Source organism: Trematomus bernacchii, unplaced genomic scaffold (assembly GCF_902827165.1).
Source record: "Trematomus bernacchii unplaced genomic scaffold, fTreBer1.1, whole genome shotgun sequence".
Lineage (NCBI taxonomy): Eukaryota > Metazoa > Chordata > Actinopteri > Perciformes > Nototheniidae > Trematomus > Trematomus bernacchii.
This window is the reverse complement of record NW_022987778.1, coordinates 3,188,417-3,204,513: the sequence shown is the minus strand read 5'-3', so window position 1 is coordinate 3,204,513 and position 16,097 is coordinate 3,188,417. Positions and strand designations below refer to the sequence as shown.

At 38.4% G+C, this 16,097-nt stretch overlaps 1 protein-coding gene across 4 annotated transcripts in view; it reads left to right on the top strand.

The window, feature by feature from the left end:
• Positions 1–10,824, top strand: part of LOC117497281 (DNA polymerase III PolC-type-like) — a 97,636-nt gene extending 86,812 nt beyond the window's left edge. Inside the window, exons 1-3 of one of the 4 annotated variants that reach the window (XM_034149221.1) lie at positions 1,738–1,904; positions 2,097–2,148; positions 6,837–7,890. In XM_034149221.1, coding sequence (XP_034005112.1) covers positions 2,097–2,148; positions 6,837–7,363 — 579 coding nt within the window. In that variant the 5' untranslated portion in view covers positions 1,738–1,904 and the 3' untranslated portion in view covers positions 7,364–7,890. Of the gene's footprint in view, positions 1–1,737; positions 1,905–2,096; positions 2,149–6,836; positions 7,891–8,524; positions 8,947–9,137; positions 9,190–10,158 lie in introns of those variants that run through there. The other 3 variants (XM_034149219.1, XR_004557362.1, XM_034149225.1) reach the window with 3 other exon arrangements.
• The last annotated feature ends 5,273 nt before the right edge of the window (positions 10,825–16,097 follow it).

Here is a 16,097-nt window from a genome sequence, read left to right as displayed (position 1 = left end):
CCATAAGCAATACAACTGCGTTTTAGTTTCCAAACTCCAGAAGGAGACATTCCTCCAGTTTAGTTTCGCTTTCCACACGCGAAGCGGCCACATTTTTTCTTTACAATGTATGTGTATGTGAGTCTCCTCCTTCGATTCTATTGGCTCTAACGGTCACAAGGGTATGTCAACCAACCAGATCGAGCAAGGGGGGCCAGAGATAGGTCAAATCCACCCAAATGACCCCAGATGGCCCAGTTTTTGGCTAAATCTCTCTAAAAAGGTCAAATTTCACTTGTTTTGCATCAATCTTGATACAGGGTACTTATTATATGTTGTACTTTGGATTCCTAAAGCTTTTAGTCTACTAACCCATCATCCAAGGGTAGTTTTCACTATCTGTAAAAAATAATCTTTGGACGGACACTATAATTTACAGTTTTTTACTATGTAAAATCTGAATTTTCTTTAAAATAAAAAACATTTATATTGATTCTGACACTTCTACATCCAACTCACAGGTTTATCATTACTTTGAGAAAAAAGATTATTAATTTAACCCTTTTAGAAGGGAAGATATGGTCATTTGTTCTGGGAATGTCATTTTCGAGCCTGAGACCTGAAAAACAGGCTCAGAGTGGAACAGGTTAAGAGATGTCATGTAAAACTCCAACCTGTGTAGATATACATTATACTATAAAGGATATCAGAAGCACTATTTTAGATATTTTAAATTTGAAAAAATGAGGTGCAACATAGTTGACAATGAAAGTCAAACATTTGACGCAAATAACATAGTTGACTGGACACATTATTAACCATCAGCACTATGTTCATTTCAAGGCAGAAGTGCAAAATTCCATTGATAATGATGTGTAATGACGTCTACATGTCATACAAATTGTCAACTAGGTTACCTGTCAACTAAGTTACTACAGTTATTACAGTACTGGGTAACTTAGTTGACAGGTAACCTAGTTGACAATTTCCCTATTTTGACCCATAATTTCAATGGTAGGCCTTGCCTGGATGACCACATGTCATTTTCTTGAAGGTTAACATCACATTTGAACATATAATTGAATTAAAATCATTAAACAATTGTAAACCATAACAATGTACGTAACATTGTTGATGGTCAATTAATATACTCATTGACAATGTGCTATTATACATAAAATATTGTAAAAAATTAGAGGACAATCACCACAGTGTGTTCAAAATGTCTGCCAAAGAGGAACATGGCATCATGTGATGCTGGTGACATGGTATTGGGACAAACAATTTTTTAGTTAAAGGGGGGAGTTCTGTTAGTAACATAGTTGACAGAACTTTTGCGGACATTCATATATTAAGATATTTAAATTATTTAAAGGAGGAAATCAATTAAAAATATGTTATTATTCAGTATTTAGACTTTTGAAATAAATTAATAATTTTTTTAATTTACTTTAATGGTTTTTATTCATTATTTTGAAACCAAGACACCCTCAACTGAAAAACGGACATAGCAAAAACTGACAATTTAAGAACATCATGACACATTTCAAGCTAAATAAAGCATAGGATGCACATAATGTTTGTGTGATATTATAACATGCTTTCCAATAATAGGCAAAATATGATATTTTTGAAGAAAATAGTTAGAATAATTATAATTATCATCAATGGACATCAATGGACATGGAATGTACCCTAAATTGTAGAATCACTCGGTATTGAAACTGAAACTAAACGAACTGCGGGGAACTTTATACATTCACGGGAAACTCGCTTAGTGTTGCAGTTGCAGCGGACAAGACAACACAGGCAGGTCAGTCAGTACACGAGGAAACTGAAAAAATAACAAAAAACAATTTATATTCCTAGTTGAGTTTAGTTTGGGTAGGTTTTGTGGCAGTGACAGGATTATTGCAGCGTCCACGGTGAGTTCCGGCATCTTTTCTCTCTTTTTTATACATTTCTGACTTTATCAGTCGCCTAACTTTACTATACTTTGAATTAGCTAGCATACATCTTGAATGCTATACGCGTTTTGACTACTACCTTTTAATTCTTTGTCCAAAGCATAAGTGAATGTTGTATGTTAAAATGTCTTTTTCTTTTAATACCTGCAGATGGCTCGGCAGGGTACCATCGTTTTCTTTCAACTTGAGACCACAGGATTCGGTAAATAACAATTACTTGATGTCTGTTTATTAATACTTACGGTTATTAGGAGAAAATATTTCACGTATTTTTTGGGAGCTTTGGGGTCCCTGGAGTGAGTGTGTGTGTGTGTGTGTGTGTGTGTGTGTGTGTGTGTGTGTGTGTGTGTGTGTGTGTGTGTGTGTGTGTGTGTGTGTGTGTGTGTGTGTGTGTGTGTGTGTGTGTGTGTGTGTGAGAAACAGTATGCCATAGATCACTTTGTTAACAATATTTATTTTTATTATTTGATTGAGCTCAATGGTTCATAATTAACTGCAATTAGTTGTGTAGATCAGGGGTTCCCAACCCCCGGTCCGGGCCGCGAAATAGCTGTGAGTTTATCGTAATATTTGCAGAATGATAAATATATAAAAATATTTTATCATAATTTTCGCACCTATGCCACCAGTCATATTATTTCATCCAGTAGCTAGTTAATCTTTCACCAGAAAACCGTTGAAAATGGCTTTTATGATGTTCCGAGGGATTCGGCAGCTCATAAGGTCTCAGCCTCTTGTGCGCACGAGCATGTTACCGGTGCGCCAAGTAGGAAGAGGAGCGCACAGGAGACAACCGTTTGATTGCAGACTGTTATGTTTATGTGGGGAAATGGTGGTGCATACATTATTTGAGATAGATTTCAAACTCGGACTTCATTTTAAGGACATGTCGACCAGGGGTGTAGAGGGAGCTATTTGTTTAAGCACCGGATTGGCAAAACAGGAGAGTAAACCAGTCTGCCTTGATCTATGAATTAATGTCCGGGACTCTCACGGTATCTGCTGCCCGCAGCTGTTTTATAGAAGGAAACCCTCCTTCACTTCATGACATGGCTGCAGCATCAGGAGGCAGCGGGACGTACTCGGTAAAGAGCTGTGCCTTTTTACGCACCGCCTTCGCTGTGTTTAACTTAATCAGAACAGTTTAAGAGTGACTGCAGGCTGCTACGTGTTAACCACACACACATCTACACACATCGAACTGCCCGATTACTCCCCCTTTTATTAGTTTTATGAAGGAGATGTCCAGTCAGTCACCAAGGCGCATGATGTGTGCTCTGCTCAGCTCAGCTCTGTGTGTTCGATGTGTTTGTGTCTGTCCGACACCGGCATATATGCGGCTGTTCCCAACATAAATTAGTTTAATCTTAATCTCGAAGTAGTGCTAAATGCTGTCGGGAGTGCACCGGAACGAACGACATTATCATAATATCTTCTGAAAACAAATGCCAGTGTCACACACACACACACACACACACACACACACACACACACACACACACACACACACACACACACACACACACACACACACACACACACACACACACACACACACACACACACACACACACACACACACCCTGGCGACCGGACATCTCTTTCATAATGCGCCTTCTCCTCGTTTTCCCAGCATTCACTGGATTATCCGTAAATCAATCAAACAAAACCAAAACGTTGATTTATCTGTTTTCCCGTTTTGGTTTAAAAACTGAATAACATCGGTTTTTTGGTTTTCCGAAAAACCAAAAAACAACACCGGTTCTTTTTTAAACTTTGTTAATATGTTTTGGATGCATATTGTTCTAGTATTTGTTCAGGCTGTTACATACAATTAGCCTCTGTTGCTACCTGCTGGTGGTGAGTAAATATTAAAATCAGTTAAAATTGACAACTGGTCCGCGATTTTTTTTTAATGTATCTGAGTGATTCTATAATTTAGGGTGCATTTCACATCAACAAAACAGTACAAAGAAAGTGTTCTTTCTCAATAGAACAATCAGTGGTTCAAGTTAGTATATTCTTCAGTGTAACATATCCACTAGTTGCAAAGCTTAAACATTTTTTTATTTTATTTTATTTTAAGGGAAAGGATGTTTTCACTACTCAGTTTGTCAACTATGTTACGGACAAACTTGATGTCATTACAATCATTTGATTAAGTCCTGCACTTCAAGTAAAATCACATTTGAAAGGCTCTTGAGTCTATTCTACCATATATCCAAAGATTTTTTAAAGTTTAAAAAATAATTGTATTAAAGTTTTGTTTTTTCATGTGATATGTTCAGCACTGTCATTAAGTTTAGGGATATTTTGTATTATAAAACTACCATACAGGTCATTTTGATAGTTTTAAGAGATGTCATGTAAAACTCCAACCTGTGTAGATATACATTATACTATAAAGGATATCAGAAGCACTATTTTAGATATTTTAAATTTGAAAAAATGAGGTGCAACATAGTTGACAATGAAAGTCAAACATTTGACGCAAATAAAATAGTTGACTGGACACATTATTAACCATCAGCACTATGTTAATTTCAAGGCAGAAGTGCAAAATTCCATTGATAATGATGTGTAATGACGTCTACATGTCCTACAAATTGTCAACTAGGTTACCTGTCAACTAAGTTACTACAGTTATTACAGTACTGGGTAACTCAGTTGACAGGTAACTTAGTTGACAATTTCCCTATTTCGACCCATCATTTCAATGGTAGGCCTTGCTTGGATGACCACATGTCATTTTCTTGAACAGGTTAACATCACATTTGAACATATAATTGAATTAAAATCATTAAACAATTGTAAACCATAACAATGTACGTAACATTGTTGATTGTCAATGAGTATATTAATTGACCATGTGCTATTATACATAAAATATTGTAAAAAATTAGAGGACAATCACCACAGTGTGTTCAAAATGTCTGCCAAAGAGGAACATGGCATCATGTGATGCTGGTGGTATTGGGACAAACCATTTTTGAGTTAAAGGGGGGAGTTCTCTTAGTAACATAGTTGACAGAACTTTTGCGGACATTCATATATTAAGATATTTAAATTATTTAAAGGAGGAAATCAATTAAAAAGATGTTATTATTCTTTAGTATTTAGACTTTTGAAATAAATGAATACTTTTTTTTAATTTACTTTAATGGTTTTTATTCATTATTTTGAAACCAAGACACCCTCAACTGAAAAACGGACAGAGCAAAAATTGACAATTTAAGAACATCATGACACATTTCAAGCTAAATAAAGCATAGGATGCACATAATGTTTGTGTGATATTATAACATGCTTTCCAATAATAGGCAAAATATGATATTTTTGAAGAAAATACTTAGAATAATTATAATTATCATCAATGGACATCAATGGACATGGAATGTACCCTAAATTGTAGAATCACTCATCTACCGGTCCTTGGCACAATAAAGGTTGGGAACCCCTGGTGTAGACGGCTTAAATTGTCTTTTTTATTTTTCTTGATTGCTTTTAATTATTTTAAGGAGATCTTTTTTTTACAGTGTTCTTAATATAGTTCGCTATCTGTGTACTTTTTAAAGATTTTTTGTTATATATTTTATGTATGCACCATGACATCAAGTCAAATTCCTCGTACGTGTGATCCTACCTGGCAATAAACCCATTTCTGACTGAGGGGAAAAGGAGCACAGATTAGGGCCTAGGCTCCACGGGAACGAAAACGGGTTGTATCCGCATATTTCTCTTGCGTATAGCCCTTTTTGCTACACGACGCCGTAATGGAACGGTAGAAACGGACCCTGCAAACGACAACGGGTCCAAAGGTGGATAGATCTGGGAACGGAGCGCTCTGGGGGGTCCAACGGGGCCTTGTGGTAGCCTATACGGTCATCCGTTTCTGATAATGACGACGCAATAGCCCCGCCTCTCCCCACCTCTGCTGCTCACCCCCGCAAAAGTACACTGCACACTGAATTCAGATTATTTATCTTTATCTCGATATGGACATAAACGCGAGTGAAGTCTAATCTGACAGGGCGGAGACACGCAGCTCCTCCCGCTGTGATGCAGCGGGAGCAAAACACACACTTCAAGTCAGATCATCACCCTTAGCTATTTTAATTACCTCTCAAACTACCTAAACTAGTTATAAATATGTTTATTTTTACTGTCGAGTCATCATTACTGGATCAGCTGCTGCATGAGACAGACACTGACGCTGTCAGAAGAGAGGAAAAAGAGACAGGCTCCGTGTATTTTATTATTATATATCATTATATCGGCGTTATTCATTTATTTTAAAGCTCAATAAATAACAAAGAAGACCTTTGACCGGCACTTTTATAATTTTGTCCGGAAGATTTAAACTTTAACACACGTTGACCGGCGAAAAACTCTGCCCGGTTCCCTTGGCCCCCACCGCGGAGAATAAACAGAAGTGCAGCCATGACAACCATTCTTCTTCGCTGCTTTTGTGGAGGAAGTTGCTGCTTTTGTGGAGGAAGTTACAGCGCCACGTACAGGCTCGGCATATGTACTGCAGCTTTTCCAGCGGTTGGATCAAAACGGAGCCGTCTCGTGTGGCAAGACACTATCCGGTGTATATTGCGTGTGGACGGAAGCTTTTTGGCGATTGCGTTTGCGTTAATCCTATGCGTTTTGCCGTATGCGTTCCCGTGGAGCCTGGGCCTGTATCTCAACTTGGTCGTTAAGTTGGTCTGTCCTTTACAGAATATCAAAGTATTCTGTAAGAATATAGTTGAAGTCCTTTTGGCTTTGAGCCGCTTCTTCTAATGTGAAACATTAAGCCGTTTGATGAACAAAAGATGACCACTATATCATTTTGACTATATCTTTTTATATTTTGTATTACATTTATTCCTTCTTTGCATGCAGACACTACATCGTGTCACATCGTCCAGTTGGCGGCCAGCTGTAAAAATACCATCTTCAACCGCCACATCCTCCCCCACATCCCCATCGGACGCAGAGCTACAGAAGTGAACAGCTTCACCTTCAGATATGGCCAGCTGTTCCTCCACGAAGAGCCTGTGAGCACTATGACACTTTACTATTCTTTAACAACTTTCATCAACTACCTTGGCAGCTTCCCTGGCCCCGTGCTGCTGGCGGCCCACAGCTCAAGGAGATTTCATGGAAGGGTGCTCATGAGAGTGCTGAAGAAGTGCTCCCTCTTTGAGCTGTTCAAAAAGGTGGTGTCTGGGTTTGTGGATACCTTACCACTGAGCAAGAAGCTCTATCCTCAACTGAAACCTTGTAATCTGCAGCATCTGGTCCAACACTTCCTGAGAAGGCAATACAATGCCCATAATGCAGTGGAGAAGGCCAAACAGCTGGAAGAGCTGTTCAATTATTGGGATCCCGACAATGATGACATCGAGGATGTCACCGACTGGATTTAATCTACAGAACAACATTAAAATATTAAATACGAAAGTTAATATGTGTTGTTTTGTGTTCTCATCATGTACCCACAGGTGGTTGTACAGATCGACATAACAAAAAAAAACTTGTGATTTATGACATAATGCTTGTGACACCTCGAACTCCATGTTAAATAATGCGCATACTTTTTGATGTTCTGTGTTCTGCTCAAAGTGTTTGTTTTTGTATTTCCTTTAAATTGAAGCATAATGTTTAAATTACCATTAAATTTTAATTTGACTCTTCTATACAATTTCTTCAACTCATTTCTAGCCATCATTCAGGGAGAAATGTCTACTCCTTGAAGGCATGGCATTCTTTGTTTTTCAAACATCATATATCATTATATTCATTATCTTCCCTACCTGTAGTAATGAACTTGTAAACAACTATATTCAGTGGCATTATATCCACCAACAACATCATTGTTAGAGATATACACTCAGTGGTGTTAAGTAACTAAGTAGATTTACTCAAGTAATAAGAACAATTTTGAGATACTTGTATTTTAGAATCAGAACTTTACTTTACTTGAGTATTTCCATGTTATGCTACTTTGGACTTCTACTCCACTACAATTCAGAGGTAAATGGTGTACTTTTACTCCACTACATTTATTTAATATCTTTAGTTACTTTACAGATGTGGATTAATGATGTGAAATATAATCAACCCTTAAATCAGACTTTAGTTCCACCTGGAGTAAATTCACAAGCTACCCTGCAGTATACAAAGTCATTAAAACTAGCTGCTCCTTTACCAGCTTTGATCACACTTTAATGCATCAATAATTATTGTTGGGGGAAAATACTGTTTGCTACTGTTATCATATACTGTTGGAACTGTGCATGCCCTTGCAGATGGCTCCTGTAAGACAAGAGGCACCAAGACTTGATTCATTTGTTAACAGTCCTCAAGGTGTCAAAACCACAGAGCCTCTCCTATTGTGACATGTTGCATGCAAACTTTTTAAAACCGAGACGTAAAGCGTGAGTATTGTTCAAAAGTTCAGCATGATTTATGTCTGGTTTCGGATATCTGGTAATACATTTCTTAGAAACACTTACTTCCATCCAAACAAACTCAAGCCAATCATAAATGTAGTTAACAATGGTACATTTCATGGAGGCAGGATTTGTAGGTGTCACGGCCACTTAATCAGCACATCTGTCAACACCCCCGATGTTCAGAGGGTAGTCCCCAGTATCCCTCACTTACGGTCTGGGAGCAGAGCAGGACAGTTCAACATTATGATTATTTAGTTTAAAACCAACATTAGTTTCATTCGTTTTCCACAAAACTGTGACGACAGCAGCCTGAACTCTGGGCCAAGTCGGGTCAAACCCGTAGACCTGTATTGAAACTGAACCTAAACGAACTGCAGGGAACTTTCTACATTCACTGGAAACTTGCTTAATTTTGCAGCTGCGGCGGACAAGACAAGACAGGCAGGTCCAGTACACGAGGAAACTGAAAAAATAACAAAAAAGCATTTATATTCCTAGTTGAGTTCAGTTTGTGGAGGTTTTGTGGCAGTGACAGGATTATTTCAGCGTCCACGGTGAGTTCTGGCATCTTTTCTCTCTTTTTTTATACATTTCCGACTTTATCAGTCGCCTAACTTTACTCCTACTTTGAATTAGCTAGCATACATCTTGAAAGCTATACGCGTTTTGACTACTATCTTTTAATGCTTTGTCCACTGCATATGTGAATGTATGCTCAAATGTCCTTTTCTTTTCATTCATGCAGATGGCTCGGCAGGGTACCATCGTTTTCTTTGACCTTGAGACCACAGGATTACGTAAATAACAATTACTTGATGTCTGTTTATTAATACTTACTATAGTTGCTTATTAGGATACATTATTTCTCGTATTTGTGGGGAGCTTTGGGGTCGTGTGTGTGTGTTTTTGTTTTTGGGCGTATCTCTTTCTGACTGGATGGTTAGGAAACAAAAGCACGCACGCACACACACACACACACACACACACGCACACACACACACACACACACACACACACACACACACACCTACACACACACACACACACACACACACACACACACACACACACACACACACACACACACACACCAACCCCTCATTTAAGTGAACACAGACATGTCTGGTATTGTAAAATTCTAAATAATGTATTTTCAAAAAAAATTAAAGAGTCTGTGTGAGGACCAAAAAGGTAGTTTGTTGCCTGAGGGGCAACAGTATGCCATAGATCACTTTGTTAACAATATTTATTGATTTATTGATATATTTATTATTTGAATGAGCTCAAAGGTTCATAATTAGTATACTGCAATTAGTTGTGTAGATGGCATGTCAAAATGGCTTAAATTGTCTTTTTTATTTTTCTTGATTTCTTTTAATTATTTTAAGGAGATCTTCAGAAGTGGAAAGGGAGAAAGGAGCACAGATTAGGAGGGAGGGGGGGATGCAACACCTCCACCAGCCCCCATCCTGTATTGTTTTAAAACTCTCTGCTAGGGTCTGCTTCTTGTCTTGGGGGTTTATGAGGGTCGTTAACTAGTCTTTGTTGTTGAAAAGATTGTATCTCAACTTGGTCGTTAAGTTGGTCTGTCCTTTACAGAATATCAAAGTATTCTGTATAAGAATGTAGTTGAAGTCCCTTTGGCTTTGAGCCGCTTCTTCTAATGTGAAACATTAAGCCGTTTGATGAACAAAAGATGACCACTATATCATTTTGACTATATCTTTTTATATTTTGTATTACATGAATTCCTTCTTTGCATGCAGACGCTAAATCGTGTCACATCGTCCAGTTGGGGGCCAGCTGTGAACACCATACCATCTTCAACCGCTACATCCTCCCCCGCATCCCCATCGAATACGGAGCTACAGAAGTGAACGGCCTCACCGTCAGTTATGGCCAACTGTTCCTCCACGGAGAGCCTGTGAGAACTGTGTCTCTTTACCATTCTTTAAAATCCTTCATCAAATACCTTTGCAGGTTCCCCGGCCCCGTGCTGCTGGCGGCCCACAACGCATGGAGATTTGATCAAATTGTGCTCATGAGAGTGCTGAGGAAGTTCTCTCTCTTTGAGCAGTTCAAACAGGTGGTGTCTGGGTTTGTGGATACCTTACCACTGAGCAGGAAGCTCCATCCTCAACTGAAACGTTTTAATCAGCCGTATCTGGTCCGCTACTTCCTGGGAGAGCGATACAATGCTCATAATGCAGTGGAGGATGCCAAACTGCTGGAAGAGCTGTTTTACAATCGTTGGACTCCCGACAATGATGACATCAGGGAGTTCACCGACTGGATCTAAGCTTTAAAAAAAGCTACAGAACAACATTAAAATATTAGAGGTTAATATGTGTTGTTTTGTGTTCTCATCATGTACCCACAGGTGGTTGTACAGATCGACATAACAAAAAAAACATGGGATTTATGACATAATGCTTGTGACACCTCAAACTCCATGTTTGTTGATGTTCTGTGTCATGCTCAAAGTGTTTGTTTTTGTATTTCCTTTAAATTGAAGCATAATGTTTAAATTACCATTAAACTTTCATTTGACTCTTCTCTACAATTTCTTCAACTCATTTCTAGCGATCATTCAGGGAGAAATGTCTACTCCTTAAAGGCATGGCATGCTTTGTTTTTCAAACATCATATATCATTATATTCATTATCTTCCCTACCTGTAGTAATGAACTTGTAAACAACTATATTCAGTGGCATTATATCCACCAACAACATCATTGTTAGAGATATACACTCAGTGGTGTTAAGTAACTAAGTAGATTTACTCAAGTAATAAGAACAATTTTGAGATACTTGTTTGATTTTAGAATCAGAACTTTACTTGAGTATTTCCATTCTACTCCACTACAATTCAGAGGTAAATGGTGTACTTTTACCCCACTACATTTATTTAGTACCTTTAGTTACTTTACATATTTGGATTAATGATGTGAAATATAATCAAGTCTTAAATCAGACTTTAGTTCCACCTGGGGGCTATACTACGAAGCAAGATTTTCGTTTAGCAAGCTAACTTCAGGGGTTTCCGGTCCTACGAAGCTGGTTCACTTTTTAGCAGGCTAGATAACTTATTCTGAACGGCTAGCCTCCGGAGCAGGATAGGTTCCAGGATAAAAGCACTGCCTGCTGACCAATCAGAGCTCAGTGTGCGGAGTTTAAAGCGATCAATTCATATGACAGGAGGAGAAAGGAAATACAGTTTAAACTGCCGTTGCAGGAAAGACAGTCGGCCAAAATCACCGACTGTGTGAACGTGAAAATGAATAGAATATCACCTCCCATCTTCAGAGCAATCTGACTATTATAACATTAGCGTTAAGAAAGCTTACTTAAATATCTGCCACAACATAAGTAACCTACAGTCCGCGGCACTGTGAGTGCAGACGTACCACATTATCATTCATATCACATGATATCACATCATAATGTATCATATATTTCCTTATCTGAGTCAGCTGTATCTGGCGTGCAACACTCACAGTGTCACATACTGTATGCAGAATTATTATTTTAAGCAACACATTAAGTTGACGAAACACTTGAGTCAAATGTAATTAAAGTCAGATCCACTCGTGTCTTGGACGGGGCAGCAGTGATATCATAAAACTGTTAATGAACGTATTCAAACACTTTTTCTTTTACCAGCAGTATTCACCTTGCAGGTGCAGCTATGTGGCTTTTATCCTGGATAAAGTGTTTAAGTCATGGATGTTTAAAGTTTAACGTCTTCATATTTGTCTAATATTAGTTGACTTTTCATTCAGGAAATATATGACGCGCTGCGCTGTCAGTACACGGCTTGTCCATGTTTGTGATTGGTCGAATGCTCCAAATACCACCCCTTTTATGTGAACGCGCACCTAACTAGATAGGACACGGCTGGCTTGCGGTCGAGGTGATAGCCAGCGTCGTAGGACAGTTTAGCAAGAGCGTTGAGGATTTAGTCAGCCGGATAACTCAAAACATATCCAGGATATGTTGAACTAGATTCGTAGTATACCCCCCTGGAGTAAATTCACAAGCTACCCTGCAGTATACAAAGTCATTAAAACTAGCTGCTCCTTTACCAGCTTTGATAACACTTTAATGCATCAATCATTATTGTAAAAAAGGTGTGGACACTAAATCTAACTAAAACTGTCGTCCATGGCCAAAGAATGTATGCCAGTGGGACCTGATAAGAAGGATTTCCGGATGTTCCTAAACAATAAATTATCTCAGGTCAGCTTGTGCTCGGTCCAGTTCCTCCCTAAAGGAGATAGCAACCACTCCCCAAGGCCGAAGACCTATGCCATGGGAAAGGAGACAGAGGAAGGAGAGAATGATGAACTGTTTCAAAGGTTAAACACCTAAGCAAAATATTCCCCAACACTTAAGTATATTTTAAAGCTAGTCATTTTGTACTTTTACTTGAGTAGCATTTTGAATGCAGAAATTGTACTTGTAACAGAGTATTCCTACACTCTGGTACATCTACTTCATACATGCCAACCTTTCCAAATCCAAAAGAGGTAGGTTTGCGCGCGGCAAATGTGTACGCCCAAATGAGGTAATCAGAACCCCAGTAATTACATGTATAAACCATGTATTTAACATATATTGCATCATTTTATGCATTTTTCAGAAAAAGTGGTAGTTTGGTAAACACTAAACAGTGACATCAACGACATGTTTGGTCTGTAAAATGCCTGAAAAGTAAAAGAATGGGAGATAAATATCCCAAAGTCTCCACATTTTATTATATTTTTAATGTGTTTCTGGTCCTCTTTCAGTTGCATTGTTGGAGAAGCCTGTGACATAAGATTTTCAACGACATAATTACTCTGTAGCTATGTTAGTTTGACAATAAAGAACCTTGAACCTTGAAAGTGTAGATCAGGGGTGCCCAACCTTTTTTGAACCGAGAGCTACTTTTAAAGTGGCCAGTCTGCCGAGATCTACCAGTCCAAATAGAGAGGTGTAGCCATTACTGACAGCCTACTACCAGGTAAATACACACTTCTACTTGTATAAAACTGACCTTTGTACGATTAATACTTCATAAAATACTGCAGATCCTTTATCTTACCTCTTTCTAATCAACACACACACAAGTATTTAACTGAAGTTACACAACAGTGTTGTTGATACAGAGTTGGGAGTTTATTCACACGTCACATACTACAGTGGGTAATGTTTTCAAGAAACATTGAACAGTGCTGCCACATATGACACAGGAAAAAAAAAAAAGACTCTGAACCCTTTCTTTGCCATTATATAAAAATAGTGTTGCTCCAAAAGTATAAATTAGTTTTATTAATAAGACAACTCAGATCTGAAGCTACACAGGAATCTGCTGCCAAAGTGCAATAAAAAAGAAAAAATTAATAGAATCAAACCCTTTTCTTTTTTTTGCATTTTAGTAGAGTATAAAAAGAAATGCCTTTAAAATAGGATGCAAGCAACACTAGTTTCTTATATATATATATATGTGTGTGTGTGTGTGTGTATCATTTCATCATCTCTACTGTGCTTATTTATGCACCATGTTGTGTTTTATTGACCCATGTTGCAGTGAAATATCAGACGACGTGTAATGAATTCTAAATAAAGTTTCCACACAAAGTTCAGTTCAGAGTTTTTATTTTACAGGGATGCAAACTCATCAGGTATGAAAAAGGTGACAAGGATCCGAGCCCCCCCCCCCCCCCCCCCCCCCCGACCCCACGGAATATCGGCTTTAAAATGAGGAATAACAGGATGTTAGCAGTCAGAACAACTAAAGCAGTTAATAATAACAGAAACACCGGGAGTCACATCTAATAGAAATGTATAAAAGCATTTATTTGAATTGTGTAGCAGTCAGTTTATAATTTTGGCAGCACTGTTGAGCATTTTGAAAATGTATTTTCATGCCTCTGTGCAAGGCTTAGTCTTTCTTCTTTATAGCCAGTGGTGTAAAGTAACTAAGTTCGTAAACTCAAGTACTATACTTGGGTACAATTTTGAGATACTTGTACTTTATTTAAGTATTTCAATGTGTTGCTACTTTGTTCTTCTACTCATCTACAGTTCAGAGGTACATGGTGTACTTTTACTCCACTACAGTTCAGAGGTAAATGGTGTACTTTTCCTCCACTACATGTATTTAATACCTTTAGTTACTTCACAGATGTGGATGAATGATGTGAAATATAATCAAGTGTTAAATCAGACTTTAGTTCCACCTGGAGTAAATTCACAAGCTACCCTGCAGTATACAAAGTCATTCAAACTAGCTGCTCCTTTACCAGCTTTGAGAACACTTTCATGATCAATCATTATAAAACATATCATATATATTATTCTGAAATGGACCAATCTGCACAATGACTACTTTTACTGTCACTACTTTAACTATATTTTGATGAGAATACCAGGGTTGCCAACTTTGGGTACCTGGCTGGAGTGAGATTTTGATATCATGGGTTTAATTCGGTTTAATTACACATATGCGCACGAAATGACTGCTATCGTGTCAGCAGCGGGACCTTAGCATATAGGATATATATACAATATATACAAATACACAATAATGGACACAGACTATAAAGGGCACACAGTTTCATTCACTAATGAAAGTCAAACATGTTTGTTTCCACTGTTTTATTGTGTGCCTGTCGCGATAAGCAATTAATTGACTTATCGTACGATAAATAAAAATGCACACACACAAACAAATCTACAGACTTACTCCAAACTGCCAAATATATTAATTAACACACTCTCACTCTCATATACTCTTTGACTCTATTTTGGCCTAGTAGAACAATAAGCAGCAGACTTTTACTTTTTTATCATTTCTACTGGATTTTAGATCTGCGCATGCGCAATACGGGTCGGCAGTTGCGGCTCCAGAGTATTTTTGTTGGGTAATCTATGGTAGGGCTAACCCATACAGTGGTGGGGCTCAAGTCAGTATTTGCAATGTAATTACATACACGCTCCCCCCGACAGTGAAACGCCACGCGTGAGGTTTAGATCATTTCCCTGTCTCAATCCAAATTGAACTGTATGAAATAAAAAGGCACATTTGTCTTGCAGTAAATAAAAAGGGCGACCTGGAGCCAATCCTGCAATTTCCCCACAGGTGAAAGAGTTGACATGCTGAAGACAAGGAGCTCTGCTCTGAACACCTGAACGGCCCGTTCTAACAGCTGTTCACCAGCGGTCCAGTCTGTGCCACAGTGACTCCGGACCGCACAGTTAATATTAACGAACGAACGAACGTAGGTAATGTAGCTGCTGAAGCTAGACCCTCATCCCGGAGCAGCAGAGCCTTATTATACATCCATGAGCAGAGCCGACAGGCAGGAAGACACGAGCACACAGCTCGCGCTTCATTATAATATATAAAAAAAGAACACCATGCGTGTCATGATGGCACATAACAGCTCGCGGCCGCAGATTACTCCGGGTCCCAGACCCCCCCCCATACCCCAAAAATATTTTTATTGCAGATCTACATGAATCACACAAACGACCTATTTTGGATTCAAAACGGCGAATTTCGCCGAAAGGTGACAAGTTTGCATCCCTGATTTTAAAATAGATTTAAATAAATAAAGATAAAAGACAATTAAAGAAAAAAGTGCTATCATCCCCCCCACCCCCTCTGGGTCCCTTTTGAGTCTTTTCATCTCCTCCCGCCATTCCTCCACAGTTTAGA